Below are 23,554 nucleotides of genomic sequence, written 5' to 3' on the forward strand. Positions count from 1 at the left end.
TTTCCCTGGCACCTCCAGAGGGTGCATGGCCATGCTGACACCTTGATCTCAGACTTCTAGCTTCCAGAACTGAAAAACAATCAATTTCTCTTGTTTAAGCCATTTAGTTTGGGGTACGTTGATACATGTATATTAGTTAGGGGTTATGTTTGACTGTGAGTAATCAAAATGCGGATATACAGTGACTTAAGCAAACTTAAGTATTTTTTTCTCACTCAGGAAGAAACCCAAAGGTAAACCTCCCTGATTTTATCCTCTTTCACTCCTTCATCCCCAACACATACTTTTCTTCCTCAGAGTATCTTCATGGTGGCAAGATGGCAGCCCTTCCCCCAACACTATTCCAGTCAAGACGAAAGGGCAGGGCAAAAGGCATATCTCAGCTGATTTGGCTCCCTTTAACCACTTTCCTGGAAACTCTTCTCAGAGACTTCTATTCTTTTTTTTTAATTAATTTTTTAATTGAAGTATAATTGCTTTACAATGTTGTATTAGTCTCTGCTATACAATAAAGTGAATCAGTTATATGTATACATACATCCCCTCCCTCCTGGACCTCCCTCCCACCCCTCTAGGTTATCGCAGAGCCCCGAGCTGAGCTCCTTGCCCTGTATGGTAACGTCCCACTAGCTAGCTATTTTACACTTGTGTGTTAGTTGCTCAGTCGTGTCCGACTCTCAGCGACCCCATGGACTCCCCGCCAAGGCTTCTCTGCCCGTGGAATTCTCCAGGCAAGATTACTGGAGTGGGTTGCCATTTCCTCCTCCAGGGGATCTTCCCGACTCAGAGATTAAACCCGGGTATCCTGCATTGCAGGCAGATGCTTTACTGTCTGAGCTACTAGGGAAGCCCAATGATGTCAATACTACCCTGTCAATTCATCCTGCTCTCTCCTTCCTCACTGTGTCCACAGTCCATTCTCTGTGTCTGTGTCCCTACTCCTGTCCTGCAAATAGGTTCATCAGTACTGTTTTTCTAGATTCCATATATATGCAATAATATTCGATATTTGTTTTTCTCTTTCTGACTTGCTTCACTCTATAGGACAGACTCTAGGGTCATCCACATCACTACAATGCCCCCAGTTTCATTCCTTTTTTATGGTTGAGTAATATTCCATTGTCTATATGATCTACCAGGTCAGTATCACATGGCCACCCCTGGCTTCTTGAAAACTAGAAAAAAAAAATTAAGGAGGGTTCATTGTTGCCTGAAACAAAATCAGAGTTCCGTTGGTAAGGAACTGGGGAGAGGATTCTGAGTGGGCAGCTAGCAATGGTGGACCAGGTTTCATAGCACCCGGAGCTTTCACAATTTTGGAGGTTCTCTTTAAGAAAAAGAAATTTTAAAATTATATAACAAAACTAGGTACAAGAGTGAACATTTCTTTAGAATAAAAAATCAGAACAAATGTTTAGATGTTTTAAGTTGTCAGTTATCACATGCAATATAAAATCCAGGAAATAAGATAATAATTTTTTATAAATTTATTTATTTTTAATTGAGGATAATTGCTTTACATATCATGTTGCTCTCTGCCACATATCATCATGAATCAGCCATAGGGATACATATGTTCCCTTTTTCTTGAACCTCCTTCCCATCTCCCACCCCTTCCCAACCCTCTAGGTTGTTACAGAGCCCTGATTTGAGTTCCCTGAGTCATATAGCAAATTCCCATTAGCTGTCTGTTTTACATATGTTAGCGTATGTCTCCATGTTACATTCTCCATTTGTCCCAAACTCTCCTTCCTCCCTTCTGTAAGTTATAATAATTTTTAATTAACTAATGCTCACCTTTATAATATCTTTCTCTACATTTTTTTATTTTTTATTTTTCATCCTTTTGGATTGTGTCTTCATAAGACAATTTTGCTATATTTTTTTTCTATGGAGAAAAAAGATAATTCAGAGTACTCCTCTGATGACGGATTTTTTTTTTAAAGTGTTAATTAGGAAATTTTCTTTCAGCTTCATAATTCACCACTAGTAGTCATGGACATTTTTAGGATTGTTGTCAAATTTGGGACAACCTCTATCATTCTTTCATAAGTGAACACTGGGATTTGGAAAAATTGCTTTTTCTCTTTTTTTCAGTTTCTCCTCATTATTTTATTAATTTGGGGGATAAAAGGCAGTTATCCAAATTCAAATGAATCTTCTGGAAATTATATAAATCTTCCAGAAGATGACTCTGCCAGTTCTTCCAAACTTCAGTGCCCCTCACAGGCACACGGGGAAGCATATAAAAAGCATATAAAACTGCAGATCCTGGCGCCTCTGAAGTGGGGCCTCAGAATAGCAGGGCCCAGGAATCAGTATTTTTAAGTGCCTCAGGTGATTCCAGTGTCTGCTGAAGCCTGAGAGGCCCTGGATTAGGTGATTCCAAAGTTGTCTTGTGACTCAAGTTCTGCAAATCCAGGTCAACCCATGGGAAGGACTCCCTTTTAAACCTCATTCCTCCTTTACCCATATTCTCAGGCAAGGTGCCCCTGGACTGGCACAGTGGAGGGGAGGGCACACTTGGCATTCATCAGAATTGCTCAGGGAGCAATAACTCAACCCTCACAGATAGGCTGAGGATATAAACGTTGCCCACGAAACGCATATCAAGCCATCCTCCAGTCAACTTCCCTTCAGCTACATCCCCAAAATGCCTTCAGCCACCCCAGCACTTCCTAATAGGAGAAGTATGATAATAGGAAATTGGTGGGAAAGAGAGGGAGTTGCAGGCTGAACTGGTCCCCCCACAAATTCATATGTTGTAGTCCTAGCCCCCAGCACCTCAGACTCTGACTATATTTAAAGATAAGGTCTTTAATGAGCTAATTAAGGTAAATGAGGTCTTTAGGGTGGCTCCTAATCTGTATGACTGGTGCTCTTATAAGAAGAGGAGATTAGAGACGCAGACACGCACAACAGGAAGGCCATGTGAGGACACAGGGAGAAGACAGCCATCTGCAAGCCAAGGGGAGCAGCCTCGGAAGGGACCACCCTGCCGACACCTTGATCATGGACTTGTAACCTCCAGAATTGCAAGAAAATGTTTCTGTGCCATCCGGTCTATGGTACCTTGTTATGGCAGCCCTAGCCGTGGTCTTGACCAATTGCAGCTAAAATATCTCATGTTTGCAAAATTTTTAAGACTATGTGACCACCTGAACCTATAGCTCAGGCCCCCTCAGGGCTTAGAGGCACCTGCACCTTCACCCTCCTTAACTTTGCAGTGAATCCACACCCTTCTGCCACCCTGTGCTCACTCCATACCCTCAGGACAAACCCATGAGGCAGGTATGATCACTTCCTTCTCACTAGTGCTGAGGGTCCCCAGGACATAGCAAGCAGCCACTTGGGGGCCGGGAACCCATCCTCTCCTCCAAAAAGCAGCCTCCCTAGCACATGGACTTGTGGTGTGTGACCCAGGCCAGGCTGTCATGGGGGGTAGGTCTCAGCTCAGCATCATAAGGACATCATGCCTATGATGACCATGAACTTCGGAGAGCTGGAAGAGGGGATTCTGCCAGGGTGAACCTGAGGCTCCTGCTCATCTCTGCGGGATCCAGGCTGCCTGCCCTGGATCCTGGCTCTGCCCCTTCCTAGCTGGTGACCTTAAGCAAGTCATTGCCCTTTGACTTTCCTTGGTTTCCCCATCTGTAAAGTGGAGCTTATAATGGTAATAACCTCCTAGCTTTGAGTGGAGATTAAATAAGTTAACATATATAAATCTCTATAGGTTTCCTAAGGCTGCCATAAACTGGGGGGCTTAAAAAGGTAGAATTGCCACAAACTGGGAGGCTTAAAACAACAGAAATCATTGTTTTAAGCCTCTCAGCTTATGGTAATTGATTATGGCAGCCCTAGGAAACCAATAAATGTGTAGATGTAGGAGGTAGGGGAGTGGGATGAATCAAGAGGTTGGGATTGACATATATATGCTACCATACATACATACCAGATAGCTAGTGGGGACCTGCTATATAGCACAGGGAGCTCAGCTCAGTGCTCTGTGATGACCTAAAGGTCAACAGGAGTGGGACGGGGTGGGAGAGGGAGGTCCAAGAGGGAGGAGATATGTGTATACATATAGTTGATTCACTTCGTCATTGTACAGCAGAAACTAGCAACATCCCAAAGCAACTATACCTCAATAAAAAATGAAAACAAGCAGAAATGCAGTCTTCCCAAGTGCCACTAGTGGTAAAGAACCTGCTTGCCATTGCAGGAGACATAAGAGATATGGGTTCGATCCCTGGGTCAGGAAGATCCCCTGGAGGAGGGCACGACAACCCACTCCAGTATTCTTGCCTGGAGAATCCCATGGAAAGAGGAGCCTGGCGGGCTACAGTCCATGGGGTCGCAAAGAGTCGGACACGACTGAAGCGACTTATTATGCACCCACAGTGGTGTAGGGTGGAAGTGTCAAATGAAGGTGTTTACAGGGGTGTGCTCCCTATGGAGGCTCCAGGGGAAATTTCTTTCTTGTCTCTTTAGCTTCCGGAGGCTCCCGGTGTCCCTTGGCCTGTGGCCACATTGCCCTGATCTCTGCCTCTGTCTTCGAGTGGTTCTCCCTGTGTCTTGTCCTGTTTTATAAGGATACTGGACATTGGATTTAGGGTTCACTCAGGTAATCCAGTATGAGTTCATCTCATGATCCTTAATTATATCTGCAAAGGCCCTTTTCCCAGATAAGTTCACGTTTACAGATTCCAAGATGTTGTTATAAATTATACAGTTATTTAACTACATTGTGCTCACTCCTAAGAAGGAGGAAAGGGTGCTAGAAGATCATGTAACATGGAGCTTGGCCTGTCTGAGGGTCAGAGAGTCTTCCTCAAGGAAATCAGCTCCGAGTATTAGCTAGCTAGAAGAGGAAGAAAAAGAGAGTGAATAGTGGCATGAAGTCTCCAAGTTTGGACTTGACCTTGCAGTTGAAAGGGAGCCACTGAGAGTTCTTGCTGCTGCTGCTGCTAAGTTGTGTCAGTCGTGGCCGACTCTGCGCGACCCCATAGACGGCAGCCCACCAGGCTCCGCTGTCCCTGGGATTCTCCAGGCAAGAACACTGGAGTGGGTTGCCATTTCCTTCTCCAATGCATGAAAGGGAAAAGGGAAAGTGAAGTCACTCAGTCGTGTCTGACTCTTAGTGACCCCACGGACTGCAGCCTACCAGGCTCCTCTGTCCATGGGATTTTCCAGGCAAGAGTACTGAAGTGGATCACCAGTGCCTTCTTTGGAGAGTTCTTGAGGAAGGACTTTGGTGACAGAATTAAAGGTGGCCTGATGAGCATGTGTGGAAGGGCAGGCCAGCCCCACCAGCTCCACTGATGATTCTGCAGACACCCATGGGCATCTACTGTGTGCCCGTGCTCTGCCTGGGTGACTGGGACATGTTGTGGAAACAGCTCTGCCCTCAGGGCTGATGGACCAGATGGAGAGACAGAAGAATACATGGACCACTATTGTGGGGTAGCCCAGAATGACAGGAGTGCAGGGAAAGGAATTCTTAGGGCCACTTAGGCAGTCAGGAGGGGCTTCCTGGAGGAGGAAGCGGGCATTTCAGACAGGGGACAGCATGTGCATGAAGATCAAGGCATGGATTTCAGCCCACTGTCCCCTAGAGGACACTGAGGGTTAAGAGACTCCAGATGGGGGCTTTCCAGGTGGCACTAGTGGTAAAGAACCTGCCTGCCAATGCAGCAGACGTGGGTTCAATCCCTGGGTCAGGAAGATCCCCTGGAGGAGGGCATGGCAACCCACTCCAGTGCTCTTGCCTGGAAAATCCCATGGACAGAGGAGTCTGGCTGGCTACAGTCCACAGGGTCGCAGAAGACCCCAGTTTGATTCAAGGGTCAGAAAGATCTGCTGGAAAAGGGATAGGTTACCCACTCCAGTATTCCTGGGCTTCCCTGATGACTCAGCTGATAAAGAATCCTCCTGCAATGTGGGAAACCTGCTTTTGATCCCTGGTTGGGGTGGCTACCCACTCCAGTATTCTGGCCTGGAGAATTCCATGCTCTGTGTAGTCCATGGAGTCACAAAGAGTCGGACACGAGTGAGTGAACTTCACTTCCATCCCATCCATTCCCATTTTCTAGATGGGACAATGGAGACTCAGAGAGGCCAAGTCACTCTAACAAAAAGGATCTGGAAACTACAGCCAAGTCTCTGCAATCCCAAGGTCATGCTCTCCATCAATTCATTTTAAAATCCAAAGGATGGTGATGAGAACTATGCTGAGTGAAAACAGCTTTATGATTCCATATATATAATTGTATCAAAATGACAAAGTTCTAGAAATAGAGAACTGATTAGTGGTTGCCAGGAGTTAGGGAAGTGGCTGTGACTATAAAGGGTTAGCAGTAGGGATCTTTGTCTTGAACTGCTCTGTATCTTGACCGCACACAGAACTGCATACATAAAATTGCATAGGACTAAACATACATACACAAGTTCATATAAACCCAGGGAAATCTGAATAAGGTGGATGGCTGGTACCAAGGTTAATTGTGATACTGTGTTATACTTTGGCAAGATATTACCATGGGGGAAACTAGGTGAAAAGTACAGTGAACGTTGCTCTGTATTTTTTCTTACAACTGCATGTGAGTCTACAATTATCTCAAAAAGTTTGCAAAAAAGACAATGGTGACCATTAAAGTAGCTGATCAAGGCTATTGCATTGGACAGGGTTCCTCTCTTTGGCAGGCATGTGGCAAGGGGTGGGAGGGACTCTCCTCCAGAAAGAGAGTGAGGCAGCCTTGAGGGGGGCAAGGCAGGAAAGCACCCTAGTTCTCCACCACCGTCAGTGTGGGGGCTCCGGCCTTCTCAGCCACAAGGTCCCTGGGCCAGGACAGGCTTCCTTCATCTCCCTTCCCCCTTTCAATGGAAACAGCTTTCTGTGGGCTATTTCTGGTTCTATGAATAATGCATGCTCATGTGAAAAGTTCAAACAGTACAGGCAGATATAAAGAGGAAAACAAAGTTCACCTTGAATCTCAATGCACAGGGCAACCCTCATGGGCCCTCGGAGACTGGTCTTCATGCAGCTCCCCCAGTACAGATACATGTGACTAATTTACATGAATGGACTGCCTTTATGCAGCATATTTTATTATGGAGGCTTGTAACTATATGCTATATACATCCAGATGTACACACATGCACACACACATACAGGGATTTGGGGAGTCATTGAACCCATCGTAATTACATTTATCTGCTTCTAACTTTTCATGCTCATCAACACCTGCTGAAAATCCCTGCCAGCATCTAGAGGGAATGAGACTCACCCTTTTGAAAGGTTGAAAGGATTGCTCCCATGATTGCAGACATCCTTTTTGCCCTTGCCAGCTAAGAACTGTGGACAATAAACACCCTTGCACGTGTATCCTCACATAGCTTTCTACAGATGGATTCCCAGGCATGGAATCACTGGTTTGAGGTTTCAACTTTTAGTAGACATTGAGAGGTCACCTTACCAAGATTCTGTGACACCTTACCCTTCTATGTCAATGTAGTTTTTTCCCATCATCAACCAATGCTTATGCTACAGCATACTATAATTGTTGCCATTATGATGAGTGTAAAGTGATATGTCTTTCTTATTTTAGTTTTCATTTCTCTGTCTATTGGGAAATTTGGCAGAATTTGAATATATACATAACTTTAGATTTGTTCTTTTGAGAATTGTCTGTTCAACTCTTTTTAGTTGGGGATTTTTTCTTTTCTTTTTTGGGGGCGGCGGCTTTTTTCTTTTGTCAATTTTTAAGAACAGTTACACCTTTGCCTGTCATGACTATTCAGGCACTTTTTCCAAATCCAGTCTTCATTGCTGGATGAACTGTGAATTTTTCTTCACCTGTGGCATCTTTGTCACATAACAAAAAACTTTTTATATAATCAAATACATAAATATTTCTCACTTTATCTTTCTTGTTAAATGTAGTTTCTGAGTTTTATTCATGATTAGAAAGTCTCCAAGATTTCTAGACTGTACATGCAGCCTCTTAGATTTTCCTGCAAGAAAAAAAATTGGTTTCATTAACAGTTATTAGGTAGTGTTTACTCACAGTACAGCAAATTGAAAAGCGGCTTGACTGGCAAATGTGACCCTATAAAATACTAAAATAGAAGTTTCCTATTATTACGAAAATATTTTCAACCTGAAATATTGCAAGAATGCCAAATAATATATATAACGTATATATTCACCAAAGCTCAATAGAAAAGTTTCAGGAAAAGTCAGTTGCATTATATACTACCTTAGAAAGAAAGATTTCTTGAAAGAAAGAATGAAAAGAAAGAAAGGAGGAAAGAAAGAAAAGGGGAAAAGGTACATACAAATTCCGTGATGATATACATATATGTATATGCATGTATAAAAGAATATATAGGCATATAAAAGGAGAAGGAGGCAGCAGAGGATAAGCTGGTTAGAGAGCATCACCTACTCAATGGACATGAATTTGAGTAAACTCTGGGAGATAGTGGAGGACAGAGGAGCCTGGTGTGCTATGGTCCATGGGATCCCAAAGAGTCAGACACAACTTAGCAAGTGAACAACAACATATATATATATACACACACACATACACACACACACACACACACACACACACACACACATGCAATGTAATATTACTTAGTCATAAAGAACAAATTTTGCCACTTGCAGCAACATGCATGGAATTGGAGGGTACTATGCTAGGTGAAATAAGTCAGGCAGAGAAAGACAAATACCATATGATTTTACTTATATGTGGAATCTAAAAAATAAACTAGTGAAAATAACAAAAAAGAAGCAGATCTAGAGAACAAACTTGTGGCTGCTGGTGGGGACTGCAATATAGGCGTAAGAGAGTGAGAGATATTAACTTTTGGGTGTAAGACAGACTACAAGGATGTATTGAATAACATGAGCAATAGAGCTAATATTTTGTAACAACTATAAGTGAGGCATAAGCTTTAAAAATTGTATTAAAATTTTTTTATTTAAAAGAAAACGTGCAATTAAAAAAAACAGTGACATTATACTGCACATAAGCAGTGTAGCCCCATAAGGACTTGAGAGAACTTCAGGTGACCATAGTCTTTCAAACAGTAAGAAATTTTGATTGCCCCTTCTGAGAATAAGAGATGAACAGAGGATTCAATCCACAACTATTAAGCAGAAACTGGTGTGATCATAGGATTCATTACTTTAAGATTTTACTATAGTCAAGGAGTACAAATATTAAAAAATAATTGTCATTGTACCCACCATTCAACTTAAGAAATGGAATGTTACCATGACACATAAGCCCTTACCCAGTTGGTAACCAATCTTTTCAAGCATGTGTTCATCTCTTTCCTAACTTCATACACATGGTATCATATATATTAATATCAATATATATATTAATATAGTGTTTCGCAGGTGGCGATAGTGGTAAAGAACCCACCTCCCAGTGGTGGGGAACATAAGAGACTTGGGTTTGATCCCTGGGTCAGCAAGATCCCGTGGAGGAGGCCATGGCAATTCACTCCAATATTCTTGCCTGGAGAATCCCATGGACAGTGGAGCCTGGTGGGCTACAGTCCATAGGGTCGCAAAGAGTCTACCCTAAGTTGTGCTGAAACAACTTAGCCCACATATATTAACATATATTCTACAAAGCTTTACTTTTTACATGACATTGAGTTTTTAAAATTCATCCATTTTGACACATGTGGTTGAAATGTAAATAGATAGTCTGGTGATTTTTTTTTCCTATTTAAACAGTGCATCAATGGACACAAGGATTCATATCGCCTGAGGCAAAAAGATAGATTTCTAGAGCAGGGTTTCTCAACAGCAGAACTATTGACACTTGGGGTAGGATAATCTTTGGGAGGAGGAGTTGTCCCTGGCCTCTGAATACTAGATGCCACTAGCATCTTCCCACCATGAGACAACCAGAAAAGCCTCCAGATAGTGACAAATGTCCCCCTAGACAGCAAAGTCACCCCAGGTTGAGAAGCACGATGACACAGTATGTACCCTAGGGATGGAATTGCTAGGTCATGACCATGAACATCTTCAACTTTACAAGATAACTGCCAAATAGTTTTCCAAAATGTTCAAGCCAATTAATTTTCCAACCCACCTCCTACAAAAAATTCCAGTTCCTCCTCATCTTTGCCAATATATACTATCAGCTAAACGTTAAGTTCTTGCGGATCTAGTGAGAGTAAAGTGGTGTTTCAGACCCATTTAATTGTGAATTTCTCTGACAGCAACTCTTCCTGTGTTTCTGGCTTCTCACACTTTGTCTCAATGAACGTGCCTTTCCATGTATCCTGCCTATTTTTCTACAGGGTAGTCTTTTTCATATTACCTCAGGGATTGTTCATACTTTCTATATACTAATGTCTTATTGAGCATATGTTTTACATATATCTTCTTTCAGTTATGGGTTTGTCATTTCATATTAATATAGTTTACTTGGGGTGAATAAAATATTAACTTTAATACAGTCCATTTTCAATCTTTTCATTTATGATTTGTGCCTTTTGCATTTTAAGAAGTTCTTCCATATCTTGAAGCACTGAAAATATTCCCCCATATTCCCTTCTAAATGTTTTAAAGTTTTACTTTGTCGTTTTAAGAATTAATGCCCTTGGAATTGGGTTTTGTGCGCATTGTGAGCTAGAGATCCTGTTTCAATTTCTTCCCTGATAGGAATAGCCAGTTGTCACATCATCACTTATTTAAAACTCCATCCTTCCTCACAGTGAACTGCAGTGCAACCTGTGATATATATCAAATTTCCATGTATTCACGGTCTGCTCATTTTGTCCCATTTGTCTATCTCTGTGTCAATATCACACTGTCATAATTACTTTAACTTTATAGTAAGTACTAATAACTGTCAAGGTTAATCCCACCTCATTTGTACATCTTTTAAAGGAGCATTTTACAAAAAAAAAAAAAAAAAAAGAGTATTTGAGCTATTCTTAGCCCTTTGCACTTCCATATACATCTTGGAATTAGCTTGGCAAATTTTGCAAAGAACCTTATAGGGATTTTGATCAGAACTGTGTGAAACTACACAATTTGGAGAGCGATGACACTATATAAAGTCCTATTGATAAATACCTCTATTTATTTGGATCTTCCTAAACATCTTTCTATATGAAATTATAATTTGCCACGTTGAAGTCTTGCAAATCTGTCAGTAAATATGTTTCTCATTTTGTTTTGCTATTGTAAATGGTATCTTTCTTAAAATGACAAATGTTCTTTATATGATAAGTTGAGGATTCTCTATGTGTTCATTAAATAAAGCTTATTATAAATGTGTTGTTTAGATCTTCTCTATGTTTACCTGCTCTTTTTTCCTCTTTGGCTTACAAATTATCAACAGGTACATTGAAAATTCACATTCATTTTGGATAGCTACTATCAAAAAAGCCCAGAAAACAACAGGTGGTGAGAGGATGTAGAGAAACTGGAATTCTTATGCACTGTTGCTGGGAATGTAAAAATGGTGCAGCCATGTGGGAAATGGTACAGTGATTCCTCCAAAAGTTAAATACAAGATTACCGCGGTGGTGGTTTAGTCACTAAGTCATGTTGGACCCTTGCAACCCCACGTACTGGAGCCTGCCAGCCTCCTCTGTCCATGGAATTTCTTCAGGCAAGAACAGTGGAATCGGTTGCCATCTCCTTCTCCAGGGGACCTTACCGACCCAGGGACTGAACTTGCGTCTCCTGCACTGTAGGCTGATTCTTCACTGTTGAGCCACAGAATTACCACATGAACCAGCAATTTCACATTTATACACAAAAGAAGTGACAGTAGGGCCTTGAACAGATATCGGTACACTCATATTCACACAAGCATCAATTACAACAGCCAAAAGGCAGTTGTTGTTCAGTCACTAAGTTGTGTCTGACTCTTTGCAACCCCATGGACTACAGCATGCCAGGCTTCCTGTTCATCACCATCTCCTTACTCAAACTCATATCCATCAAGTTGGTGATGCCATCCAACCATCTCATCCTCTGTTGTCCCCTTCTCCTCCTGCCCTCAATCTTTCTCAGCATCAGGGTCTTTTCCAATGAGTCGGCTCTTCGCATCAGGTGGTCAAAGTATGGGAGCTTCAGCTTCATCATCAGTCCTTCCAATGAATATTCAGGATTGATTTCCTCTAGGATTAACTAGTTGGATCTCCTTGCAGTCCAAGCTACTCTCAAGAGTCTTCTCCAAAACCACAGTTCAAAAGCATCAATTCTTTGCCACTCAGCTTTCTTTATGGTCCAACTCTCACATCCATACATGGCTACTGGAAAAACCATAGCTTTGACTGGATGGACCTTTGTTGGCAAAGTAATGTCTCTGCTTTTCAATATGCTGTCTAGGTTGGTCATAGCTTTTCTTCCAAGGAGCAAGTGTCTTAATTTCATGGTTTCATTCACCATCTGCAGTGATTTTGGAGCCCCCCAAAATAAAGTCTGTCACTGTTCTCATTGTTTCCCCAACTATTTGCCACGAAGTGATGGGACCAGATGTCATAACCTTATTTTTTGAATGTTGAGTTTTAAGCCAGTTTTTTTTCACTCTCCTCTTTCACTTTCATTGAGAGGCTCCTCATTTCCTCTTCGCTTTCTGCCATAAGGGTGGTGTCATCTGCATATCTGAGGTTATTGACATTTCTCCTGGCAATCTTGATTCCAGCTTGTGCTTCATCCAGCCTGGCATTTTGCATGAGGTACCCTGCATATAAGTTAAATAAGTAGGGTGACAATATACAGCCTTGACATACTACTTTCCCAATTTTGAACCAGTCAGTCATTCCATGTTTGGTTCTAACTGTTGCTTCTTGACCAGCATATAGGTTTTACAGGAGGTGGTAAGGTGGTCTGGTATTCCCATCTCTTTAAGAATTTTCCACAGTTTGTTATGATCCACATAGTCAAAGGCTTTAGCATAGTCAATTAAGCAGAAGTAGATGTTTTTCTGGAATTCTCTTGCTTTTTCTATAACCCAATGGATGTTGGCAATTTGATCTCTGGTTCCTCTGCCTTTTCTGAATCCAGCTTGAACATCTGGAAGTTCACAGTTCGTGTACTGTTGAAGCCTAGCTTGGAGAATTTTGAGCGTTACTTTGCTAGTGTGTGAGATGAGTTTTGCGGTAGTCTGAACATTCTTTGTCATTGCCCTTCTTTGGGATTAGGATGAAAATTGATCTTTTCCAGTCCTGTGGCCACTGCTGAGTTTTTCAAATTTGCTGGAATATTGAGTGCAGAACTTTCACAGCATCATCTTTTAGGATTTGAAATAGTTCAGCTGGAATTCCATCACCTCCACTAGCTTTGTTTGCAGTGATGCTTCCTGAGGCCCACGTGACTTTGCACTCCAGGATGTCTGGCTCTAGGTGAGTGATCACACCATTGTGGTTATCTGGGACATTAAGATCGTTTTTGTACAGTTCTTCTGTGTATTCTTGCCCCCTCTTATTAATATCTTCTGCTTTTGTTAGGTCCATACCATTTCTGTCCTTTATTGTGCCCATCTTTGCATGAAATGTTCCCTTGGTATCTCTAATTTTCTTGAAGAGATCTCTAGTCTTTCCCATTCTATTGTTTTCCTGTTTCTTTGCATTGTTCACTTAGGAAAGCTTTCTTATCTCTCCTTGCTAATCTATGGAACTGCCCATTCAGATGGGTATATCTTTCCTTTTCTCCTTTGCCTTTCACTTCTTTTCTCAGTTATTTGTAAGGCCTCCTCAGACAACCATTTTGCCTTTTTGCATTTCATTTTCTTGGGGATGGTTTTGATCATCACCTCCTGTACAATGTTACGAACCTGCATCTGTAGTTCTTCAAGCACTCTGTCTATCAGATCTAATCCCTTGAATCTATTTGTCACTTCCACTGTATAATCATAAGGGATTTGACTTAGGTCATAGCTGAACAGCCTAGTGGTGGTAGCAACCACATATTTAGGTCACACCTGAATGGTCAAGTGGTGGCAGCAACCCAAGTATCCATCCATGGATAAATGGATAAATAATATGTGACTGATACACACAGACACACGCACCAGGATATTATTCACTCTTAAAAAGGACGAAAATTTGACACATGTGACAACATGGATGACATTATGCTTGATGAGATAAGACAATCATGAAAGGACAAATACTGTGTGATTACATTTGTATGTGGTCCCTACAGTAGACTCATTGGAAAAGATGGCTGGGAAAGATGGAAGGACGCAACAGATGATGAGTTGGTTGGATGGCATTACTGATTCAGTGAACTTGAGTCTGAGCAAACTTCAGGAGATAGTGAGGGACAGGGAAGCCTGGTGTGCTGCAGTCCATGGGGTTGCAAAGAGTCGTACATGACTTAGTGACTGAACAACAAGAAGAGTAGTCAAATTCATAGACACAGAAAGTAGAATGGTGGTTATGACGGGCTTAGGGAGAATGAAAACTGGGAAGTTATTGTTTAATGGATATAGAGCTTCAGTTTGGGATGATGAAAAAGTTCTGGACATGGGTGGTGGTGATGGCTGCACAGTGTCAAAGTGAATATTCTCAGTACCACTGAACTGTACTTTTAAAATGGTACAAGTGGTAAACTTTATGTTGTATTTCACCACAATAAATAAAATTTTAAAAAGAGGTATGGTGAACTGCCCCACTAAGACAGTGGATTTGTCAATTTCCCCTTCTAGTTCTCTCCAACTTTGTTTCGTATACCATGTATGTAATTCTAGCTTGTGGCTTCCTGCTGCTGAATTCATTATGTGATAGTAATCTTCTTTATCCTAATGATGGTTTAATTTAAGGTTTATTTTGTTCAATAGTAAAAGCTACCACAGCTTTCTTTTGCTTCATAGATTTTGTTTCATCCTTTGACTTCCAAACTTCCTGTGTCCTTCTCACACTTCAGGTGTGGCTTGTGTACTTGGGTTTTGAATTTTTACAACAATAACACTTCAGCCTAAGCCAATCAGTTTGTTCACCTAAGCAGATCATAAGTGTAGGTCTTTTTGAAGCAATTTCTACCCACATGATTTTGTCTTGCCTTTTTTTTCCCTCTCCTTTTTCTCTTTTTTCTTCTTTTAGATTACATGAACTTTTTTCTTATTCTATTTTCCTCTCTTTGAAAGGTTTAATTTATTTTCATCTTTTCAGTGATTAACCTGAAAGTTCTACCATATTTATTTTGCAAAGCCTAAATCAATCAAACCCTCAGTTGTCATCTCAAATGACAAGTACTTTAACCTCAATCACTTCCCTTTCAGGTTACATAGTTTTGATCCAGTATTTTAATTATGGCTTCTATTCTTTTAAACTCAATTAAGTAGCTCACTAATTTTATACACATAATATGTATGATTCAATTTTAAATATTTTGTTTCCCCTTGTTTCCAGTCAATCCCTTAATTTCTTCTTTGACCCACATATCAATTACAAATGTGTTGCTTAATTTCCTAATACTTGGGGGATTTTACATACATCTTCTTGTCATTGAATTCTAATTCTGAATTCTAATTTAATCCTACCATTGGTGAAGATCATACTCTGTATAGCTTTGGCCCTTTTAAATTTATTGAGATGTATTTTATGGTCTGGCACAGGATGTATGTATCTTCGTGAATTTTCCATTTGTACTTGAAAAGATGCAATAGCTGCTTTCAATGGGTAGAGAAGTCTGAATGTCAATGAGGTCATGTGAGTTGATAAGGCTGTTCAGATCTTACACACCTACTGATTTTTGTCAATTACCAAGACAGTGAGTGGTGTCAAAAAATCTACAACTATAATTGTGAATTTGTCCATTTCTCCTTTCAGTCCTGTCACTTTTTTATTCGTGTATTTTGAAGCTTTATTATTACAAATATACATAACTAAGGCTGTCATGTCTTCTTCATGAACTGATCTTTTTATCATTTTGAAACCTCTCTGGTAACAGTCTTTGCTGTAAACTCTGTTTTTTTTTCTGATATTTTTATATCCTTATGAAATTTCTTATCCTTAAGAATATTGAATGGTCTATTTTTTGAAAGACTTTTACTTTCAGCCCATCTTTCTTCATATTTAAAGAGGATTTCTTGTAAACAGCATATCATGGGTCTTCCTATTTATTTTTTTTCCATGGAGTGGTAAATCCATCCATTTTTAATGTGATCGTTAATACATGTGGGCTAAAGTCTGCCTTCTTGGTATATGCTTTCTGTTTTTCCCATTTATTTATTCCTTTTTTTCCCCCTTTACCTTTCTTTAATTTTAAATTAAGTGCTTTTAGTATCCCATTTTCTATCCTCTAGTAACTTTTCAGCTATATCTTTATTTTATTTATTTTTACTGGCTGACTTAGGATTTATAATATGCATCTTCTATTTATCACAGTCTAGTTCAAATAACACATATCACTTCACATATAATGTGAACCTTAGATTTCAGTCTTCTCCCATCCTTTCCTTTGTGCTAATGTCCATTATTTTACTTCGATATTTCTTATAAATTGAAAAAAATGAAAGTCACTCAGTTGTGTCCAACTCTGTGATCCCATGGACTCTAGCCTGCCAGGCTCCTCTGTCCATGGCATTCTCCAGGCAAGAATAGTGGAGTGGGTAGCCGTTCCCTTCTCCAGGGAATCTTCCCAACCCAGGGATCAAACCCAGGTCTCCGCATTGCAGGTGTGGTATAATTATATTTGCTCAAAGCTGTCAATTATAATTTTTGTAACAGCTTTATCAAAGGAAAATTAGCAAGGATAAGCTGCACATATATAACATGCTGATAAACATTGACACGTAGATACCTATGGAGCCATCACCACAAACCAAGAAAATGAACATATTCATCCTTTGAAGGCTTCCTGGAGCCGTTCTATGAGCCCTCCTTCCTGCCTCTACCCCTCCCCCACACCCACCTCTCATTCCTGATGTTTTCCTGGTCTTCTTTCACTAGGCAGTTATTTCGAGATTCATCCAGGTTGTTGTACCAGTGAGTAGTTCACTCCTTGTCTTGCTCAGAAGGATCCTGTTGGATGGATACATCACCGTTTGCTTGTCCATTCACATGTTAACATTTGGCCTGTTTGCAGTTTTCAGCTGTTATAAATCAAGCTGCTGAGAACACGTATGTATAAATCTTTGTGTGAACATACGCCCTCCTTTCTTTCGGATATGCATCGAAGAGTGTAAAGTCCAGCTCAGGTAACAGATGACGCTCCCCGGTGGCTCAGTGGTAAAGAACTCGCCTGCCAAAGCAGTAGACACAGGTTTGATCCCTGGGTCGGGAAGATCCCCTGGAGAAGGAAATGACAACCCACTCCAGTATTCTTGCCTGGGAAATCCCAAGGACAGAGGAGCTTGGTGGGCTACAGTCCACAGGGTCACAAAAGAGTCAGACATGACTGAGTGGCTAAACAACAGGTAACAGATGTATGTTTAACAGTTCTAAGAGCTGACAAACTGTTTTCTAAAGTGGTTGTACCATTTTACATTCCCACCAGCAGTATATGAGAGCTCCAGTTCCTCCACATCCCGGCCAAAGCCTGGCATGGTCTGCCTTTTTAATTTTAGAATTCTCATAAGTGTGTAGTGGTAGGGCACTGTACCTTTAATTTTCATTTTTATTTGCATGAGTAATGCTGTGACATCTTTTCATGTGCTTACTTGCTGTCAATATGTCTTCTTACAAAGTGTCTATTTAAATCTTTTGATATTTTTAAATGGGTTTGTTTTCTTGCAAGAGTTGATACACATTTATTTATATAATCATACAGTTTCTCCTAGTATGTCATTTGTGTCTTCCCTGTTTTATCAATGTCATATGCTTTTGGTATTGGGTTTTCCTGGTGGCTCAGTGGTAAAGAATCTGCCTGCCAATGCAGAAGACTCGAGATGCCGGTTTGATCCCTGGGTTGGGAAGATCCCCTGGAGTACAAAATGGCAACCAACTCCAATTCTTGCTTGAAAAATTCCATGGACAGAGGAGCTTGGTGGACTACAGTCCATGGAGTCTCAAAGAGCCAGACACGTCTGAGCAAACAACCTCTCATGCATTTGGTATTGTACCTAAAATCTATGCCCAAGCCTAAATCACAGCAATTTTTTCTGATGTTTTCTCCTGGAATTTTTATAATTTTTATTTTTACATAAGTCTATGATCTATTTTGAGGTAATTTTCACATGGTTCAAAGTATGGATCACAATTCATTTTTATATAGATATCCAATTGTTCTGGAACCATTTGTTGAAAAGACTGTCTTCTCTACAGAATTTTCTTTGCACCTTTGTCAAAAATCAATTGACCACATAATGTGTGAGTCTATTTCTGGAGTCCATTCTGTTCCATTGACCTATTTGTCTGTCTTTGATGCCAATACCACAGACTTCACACTGAATCTTGAAAATTCAGGTAGTGTAGATCTTCGACCTTTGCTTTTCTTTTGATGTAATATTTTCCCTGACTGCTTTTAAGATTATCTTTTTTATTAGTGATTTTCAGCAATGTCAGACATGGGATGGTGTATATGTGTGTGTGTGTGGTGTGCGCGCTTCTTGGAGTTTGTTGATATTTTTGGATCTTTGTGTTTGTAATTTTCATCAAATTTAAAATTTTTACTGTTATTTCTTTACATATTACTTCCTGTTTTACTTCTTCCAATACTCTAATTATATAGCCATTTGATAACCCACAAGTCACTGAGGCTTTTTCATTTTTTTCAGCTTGGACTTTTACATTCTATCATGTGTGTCTTCAGAACTCTCTCTTCTACTTGTCACTTCCTTGTCTTTGAGTTGCATTTGGGTAACATCCTGAAATCTGTCCTTCAGTTAACTAATTGTATCTTCAGGCAAGCGATCTGCTTGATCCATCAATTGAGGTTTTTATTCTTGTGATTATATTTCTTATTTCAGCTTGCTTTAGTTGGTTCTTTTTCAAATGTTCCTGATCATTTTGTTTGATTTTGATCTTTGAACTCATTTTATTTTGTTTTTCTTTTAAAATTTTATGTTTATACATGATTATTTTAGTCTGTGATTTAATTGTCTACTCTCAGAAATACTTGAGGATCCTAAATTAATGTTAACTGCAGACTCTCTAAGATCATGGCATCCGGTCCCATCACTTCATGGCAAATACATGGGGAAACAATGGAAACAGCGAGAGACTTTATTTTCCTCAGCTCCAAAATCACTGCAGATGGTGACTGCAGCCATGAAATTAAAAGACACTTGCTCCTTGGAAGAAAAGCTATGACCAACCTAGACAGCATATTGAAAAGCAGAGACGTTACTTTGCTGACAAAGGTCCATCTAGTCAAAGCTATGGTTTTTCCAGTAGTCATGTATGGATGTGAGACTTGGATCATAAAGAAAGCTGAGCACCAAAGAATTGATGCTTTCCAACTGTGGTATTGGAGAAGACTCTTGAGAGTCCTTTGGACTGCAAGGAGATCAAAGCAGTCAATCCTAAAGGAAATCAGTCTTCAATATTCATTGGAAGGACCAATGGTGAAGCTGAAGCTCCAATACTTTGGCCACCTGATGAGAGAACTGATTCATTGGGAAAGACCCTGATGCCAGGAAAGCCTGAAGACAGGAGAAGAGGATGACAGAGGACAAGATGGTTGGATGGCATCACCGACTCAATGGACATGAGTTTGAGCAAGCTCCGGGAAACTGTGATAGACAGGGAAGCCTGGTGTGCAGCAGTCCATGGGGTCGCAAAGAAACAGGCATGACTGAGCTGAACTGAACTGCAGACTCTCACTTATATTGCATTATTTTCTTGTGTCTGATAATTTTTATTATGAGCTCATATATGGTATATGGTGAAGGGCCCGGATTGGAGATGCCTTTCCTCCAGAAAGCATTTGTATCTGCTTATTTTGTGCTCCAGGGGGTGATGTGCGTTTGTGCTAAGTCACTCAGTCGTGTCTGACTCTGCGACCCCATGGACTGTAGCCTGCCAGGCTCCTCTGTCCATGGGATTCTCTAGGCAAGAATACTGGAGTGGGTTGCCATGCCCTCCTTCAGGGGTCATCCCCACCCAGGGATCAAACCTGCATGTTTTACATCTTCTGCATTGGTAGTCGAGTTCTTTACCACTAGCGCCACCAAGGGGCAATACTAACTTACAACTATTTTAATTTAGTTTGATGGGTGTTTACCTTGGGGGCAGGGCAAATTTGAAACTCAGACACACATGGGAGCTGTCTTCTAGCTTCAAATTATCAGGAGAGACTATCATTTGTATCATTTGTGGTTTTTCCTCCCAGACACAGTAGATATGAGCAGATTTTTTTCATTGGTCCACTGTACCAGCATGAGTCCCTAAAACTTGAACTTCATGTTGTAGGTGGTTGTACACAGTGGAGCTCAGCCGTCTGTGTTAATAACCACTCTAGCCTAGGCTGATTATTCTTTTCTTGTGTTGGAGACGTGGTTGTTGGGTATTTCCCTGTGGGTTCAGGAGAGCCTTTTGTTATAAATAATCCTCCATCTCAGTACTTTCATCTGGGAGGGTATTCCAGTTGAGCTGTCTACCTGATTATGCTATTGGGATCCCAATGTCTTGTATTATTTTTATTGTTCACTATTAATTTAGGTCTATAATCCATCTAGAATTTACTTTTGTATTTGAAATTAGATTGAAGTCCATCGTTTTTCTCCTCAGATGGCTAGCCAATTAATAGTATTGATTAATAATTCTATTTTTCTGAATTAATTATGTTTGTCATAAATTAACCTAATATGTGTTCTTGGATTTAACATATTTAACCATTCCTCTATCAACACTTTACTGATTAGATTCCAGAGGCTTTATGTAGTCTAATGTATGAAAATATAAATCTCATTTGAATGTTCTTCTGTTTCATAGTTTTCTTAGCTAATCACAAGGATTTAAGAGAATATTCTTAACTCAGTTTTGCAAGGAGGGGAATCTCATCCTGCATTTACTGCATTTAATTAGACTGAATTGAGAAGATGCATGGGGAGGTAGAAGGACCATCACTTGGGGAAGCCACGTTCCCTGTCCAGGACTCAGTTTCTTCCACTGGTGAAAGAAGGACTGGCACTCTGGATTCCTAGACTCTTTTCCTGCTCTGGAGTCCCAGCCCAGGTTCACTCAGCCCTGGGGCTTCCCTGTGGACATGGACAACACCAGCTAAGAGTAGCTATTTATGTCATTAGCTAGGAAATACACACCAGGCTTGGTACTCAGCAAGTCTATATACTCCTCACAGCATCTCATTTAATCCTCAAACATTCCTGTGATGCTATTAATACTATCTTTATTCTCTATAGGAAGAAACGGAGGAACAGAGAGCTTTAGTGGCTTATTTGTTGAAGCCACTGTTTGGTTAAAAATAAAAACAAGGGAATGGAGTGGGGAGCTGTGCAGAATATGAAAAGACCAAATTATGTTTTTACACAGTTATTGCTCATTACCCTTGATACATGCAGAGGAAGGACCTCAGAAACAATAACTAACACATTCGCTGAGTACCTCTGATGTACTTTAGGAATATTAACTCATTGACCCCTACAACCATCCTATATAATGGGCACTATTTATTATCCTCACGTCTCAGATGAAGAGAGTGGGGCCCAGAGAAGTGAAGTAACCAGCCCAAGATCACCCAGCCAGAGGTAGGCTGGTGAACTCACATCCTCCGACTCTAGGGATCGTGCTTCCTATAGGCAACCTCAAAATTACACACAGAGTGTATTGAACTCATGACTGCCTTCAGGTCACCTGCCACAAGCTGGATGGAGACATGTGAATGTGGAAGTGTTGCCACTGAAGGGGTGGAGCCCGTGGCCATCTCTAAATGTTTAGAATTATCTTTGAAGGTGTATTTTGATTTTCTTTTTTTAACGTAAAGGAGGCACTCCGTGGATTAACAGGTTGTTGGCTTTGAAGGGCAGGGTTCAGGGAGAAGGGGCTGGCTGCTTTGAGTTTTCTAATTTCTCCACAGTTCTAATACAGTATGTATTCCTGTGTGGCTTAAAAAAATATTCAGAGACGTATAAATAGGTGCACTTATGTAACTGAGGGGGCGGGTGGAGGGACCCGCAGCAACCGAGGCGGGGGTTCGGTAGCGGGGCGGGGCTGCCCACTCCTCCGCTCCGCCCACTCCCCGCCCCTCCCTCTCTGGCCCCGCCCAGTCCCCGGCTACTCGGAAAGCCCGGAGCCCGGAGCAGGCTGCGCAGCTGGAACTCTAGCCCACGCGCCCGCCCACGTCCCGGCGGCGCGACACGGTCCAGGGCAGACAAAGCCCGCACCCCGGGCACTCGCAGCGGCTCAGCGAGTGACGCCTCCAGAGGGCCCGCCTACGGCGCACGGGGCGGGTCAGAAACGGAGCCCCGGGCGCGGGGTGGAGCGGCCGGCGCTGGGCGGGTGCACCTGGTGGGCCGAGGCCGGGCGGCGGCCCGGGCGGGCGGGCGACATGCAGCGGGACAGCGGCCAGGCTGCGGGTCAGTGGCTGGCCTTGCGGCCCCTCCCCTCGGTCGCGCGCCCCGCTCCTTGGGAGTTTGGAGGGTCTTCCCTGGGACGGGGTGGGAGCGTCCCAGTGCAGTCCGGCCCCGCGGCGCGGGTGTGAATGCCCGAGGCAGTGCCCAGGGCCTAGCACGTGACTCAGGCCTGCGTCCGGCCGGTCCGCTCCCCGCGCGTCCCTAGGCGCAGATGCCCATCTGTCCGCCCCCTGCTGCCGTCCTCGTCGTCCCCGCGCCGATGACCTCCTCCCCTCCCCAGCGCGGCCCCAGAGCGGGTCCGGCGCCGGTCTGCGGCCGCCGGTGCTGATGGAGGGGCGACCCTGGCTCCGGTGACAGTCTGAGATCCCGGCTCCCTCCGCCGTCACCAGCCGCTACTGGGGCCGGATGCGCGCGCGTCAGCCGGCGACTCTGTTCATAAGAGCTGTTGCGTTGTGCGGCGATCGGGCAGGTCCCGGCTCAGCGAACCTGTTCTCAGCTGTCCCGCGTAACAACCCGGCGACCTGGGGGCGGGGACTGTGCTCCACAGTGAAAAATAGAGGACATTCGGTGACTCAAACGCGGCCCCACGGGTCCTTACGTAACCAGGATTCGAGCCCAGGTCGGTGGGTGTCAGAGCTTCGGAGTCTACCGCGCAAATGTTGACACTGATGCTGGAAAGATCTAGGTCTCAGTCCAGAACCTTCCTTTATGCAGAAAAAGCCCGTTTCCTGCCCTTCATGATAAGCCCTGCGATTTGCTCCTGGCTAATGTGTTTTTGTCACCTGCGGGCAGGTGGCATTTGAACTTAAAGTTGAACTGGCACACCGGATTATCACGTTCCAGTGCCGACTTTGAGAACGGTTAGGCTACCAGCAGTTCTTAACTATAGCCCGATGCCTGGGTGCCAGGCACTATAATAACCAGTGCCTCTTAGTAGCCCAGTCCTGCAGCTGAGAAAACTTGATGAACAAGAGACCATGTGGTTAACAGGTGGCAGAGCTGGCTCTGAGATCAAAAGTTCTAGTTGAGGTATAGGTGTGACCACTGTACTGTCCAGCCAGTGGGGAGGCCAAGGACCCAGGACA

General features: G+C 42.3%; 1 protein-coding gene across 1 annotated transcript in view; it reads left to right on the top strand.

Annotated features, from left to right (window-relative positions):
* The first annotated feature begins 5,339 nt into the window (after positions 1 to 5,339).
* Positions 5,340 to 23,554, top strand: part of LOC122696623 — a 45,337-nt gene continuing 27,122 nt past the window's right edge. The window contains exons 1-2 of the mRNA XM_043906882.1: positions 5,340 to 5,373; positions 22,164 to 22,472. Coding sequence (XP_043762817.1) covers positions 5,340 to 5,373; positions 22,164 to 22,472 — 343 coding nt within the window. The remainder of the gene's footprint in view (positions 5,374 to 22,163; positions 22,473 to 23,554) is intronic.

Source organism: Cervus elaphus, chromosome 6 (assembly GCF_910594005.1).
Source record: "Cervus elaphus chromosome 6, mCerEla1.1, whole genome shotgun sequence".
NCBI lineage: Eukaryota > Metazoa > Chordata > Mammalia > Artiodactyla > Cervidae > Cervus > Cervus elaphus.